This window comes from Bison bison, unplaced genomic scaffold, assembly GCF_000754665.1.
Source record: "Bison bison bison isolate TAMUID 2011002044 unplaced genomic scaffold, Bison_UMD1.0 scf7180017863885, whole genome shotgun sequence".
Classification (NCBI taxonomy): domain Eukaryota; kingdom Metazoa; phylum Chordata; class Mammalia; order Artiodactyla; family Bovidae; genus Bison; species Bison bison.
This window is the reverse complement of record NW_011494457.1, coordinates 162,939-164,987: the sequence shown is the minus strand read 5'-3', so window position 1 is coordinate 164,987 and position 2,049 is coordinate 162,939. Positions and strand designations below refer to the sequence as shown.

The 2,049-nt window shown below is 56.1% G+C and overlaps 1 protein-coding gene across 1 annotated transcript in view; it reads right to left on the bottom strand.

Moving 5' to 3' along the window:
- Positions 1-2,049, bottom strand: part of CACNA1I (calcium channel, voltage-dependent, T type, alpha 1I subunit) — a 112,689-nt gene that overhangs the window by 23,765 nt on the left and 86,875 nt on the right. The window contains exons 15-18 of the mRNA XM_010833752.1: positions 1,912-1,994; positions 1,340-1,495; positions 746-839; positions 2-80 (exon numbers count right to left, since the gene is read on the bottom strand). Coding sequence (XP_010832054.1) covers positions 2-80; positions 746-839; positions 1,340-1,495; positions 1,912-1,994 — 412 coding nt within the window. The remainder of the gene's footprint in view (position 1; positions 81-745; positions 840-1,339; positions 1,496-1,911; positions 1,995-2,049) is intronic.

Here is a 2,049-nt window from a genome sequence, read left to right as displayed (position 1 = left end):
GGGGCCCAGATGTCCACCCAGTGGGAGATTGGGGTCCAGGTGCCCATTGGGGGTCATGGGGATTGGGCAGAGCTTGGGATCTGGAGGGTTCAGATAGAGACAGAAGGAGGGGCAGACAGGAGGACAGAACAAGAGCAAAAGAAGCCATGAGATGAAGAAATAGACATGGACAGTAACAGAAAAGAAGAATTTTTCTGGAGAGACCTCCTCCCCCAGGAAGTCCTCCTGGCTGGACCCCATTACATGTGCCTCCCCTATGCCCATCTCCAAGGCTTTCAGCTTTACTTTTGGATGAGTGAAGCCCTTGCCCTCCATGTTTAGAGGCCAGCTCTGGGCTTCATCCAGCATAGGAGCCTCACTCCTGTACTCATTGAAGGAAGAAGGCAGAACCTGTCTAGCCCAGTTGCTGAGAAGGACACAGCATGGGCTGGGGAGGTTTCTTCCCAGCTGCCCAGAAGTACTCAACAGAACCCAGGCATCCTAAGGCCCAAAGCTCTTCCTAACAGGCCAGCTGTGTAGAGGGGTGAGGGTGCGCTGCATGGCTAGAATTCAGGAGAGCCATGACTGTCACTGACCTTTTTGAGATTCAGCATTTCTGTCTATTATAAACGTAAACAACAAACCATAGAGAGTTAGCAGTCCCGGAGCCTTGGCTTAAGGGGAAACTAGATGCTGTACCCTCTGCCCACCTGGGGCTCTGGGGAGAAGTCCTGGCCTCCCAGGTGATGAGTGGAAATCTGTTTACCTCCGCTGCAGTCCAGGCCCTCCTGGAGCTTGTCAAACTCCTCCATGTTGGATGAGCTCTGGTCCTCGTCTGAGTAGGAGCGATTGGCATCACCCTGGGAGACCGTCCCTCACATTGGAATGAAAGTCAGTTTAGCCCTTTCCTCCCTCCTGAATTTTTCAATGGGTATTTTTACCATTTCCCCCCCACACACACCATTTTACAGATGGGAAAACTGAGGCTCTGAAAAGGGAAGTGAGAAGCTAATGAGGACCTCAGCCAGAATCCACATCTGCCTGACTGCAAGTGTCCCCCAAGCCTCAGAAAATGGAGCAGGCAGGATCCAGCATCCCAGATCTTGGGGACTCTAGGACCTCAGAGATGGAGAGGCTTATTCCTACATCCCTGGGGGATAGGCAGGGGTCCTAGATGCAGCCTCCACTTGCATGCTTCCTGTGATGGGAAGCTCACCACCTCACTGGTAACACCCTCCTCTGGAGACCCGTTGCCTGCTAGATGTTTGAATTGCGGTCCTCCTCTATCCAGGCCACTGCCCACCCCCACAGTCTCATACAGGCTCCAAAGAGGTGCTTCCACCACCAAGGCCACAGTCACCTCCGCCTGGAAGCCCTCCACCAGGATGGCCACCAGCAGGTTGAAGAGCACATAATTGCCAAAGGTCATGAGGGCAACGAAGTAGAGGGAGGCCCAGGGGGAGGTGGAAGCCATGCCGTTGTAGAGGACGACGTTCCAGTCCTCCTGGGTGAGGATCTGTGAGGGGAGAGGATCGACTGCTTAGCCCCTGAGTATCCCCAGGCCCCAGCCCCCTGGGTGTCCTAGCTGCAGGCACGCAGCAGCCCATGCACACCCACATACAGCATCCTCTCACAATCGTGCACACCCAGGGTCCTCGCGTATCATGGCCTCGGCTGGGGCACAGCCACAGACCCAAGCTCATGTGCGTGTGTGTACACACATGTGAACACACACACATGCACACACACGTGCACACACACACACCTTTCTCTTCCTGCTGCCTGGCTTGCCCACACCCTCAAGGCCTGCATCACACACTCCTGCCCTAACACTCGCTCCCTGGTGACCAGCGTTCCCTCCTGGCTGCCCCCACAACCTCACCCCACGACCACAGTACCCATGAGGAAACGGTTTCAGGGAAGAATCCTAACCCCAAAGTCTCGGGGCAGGAGTGGATGCACAGGGATGGGCACTGGGCGGTCAGTCCAGCTCTCACAGCCAGAGCTGTGGCAGTCTGGCCACCGGAGGCTGGGGGTGAGGGGCCTCCTTGCAGGCTGCTGCTCTTCCCC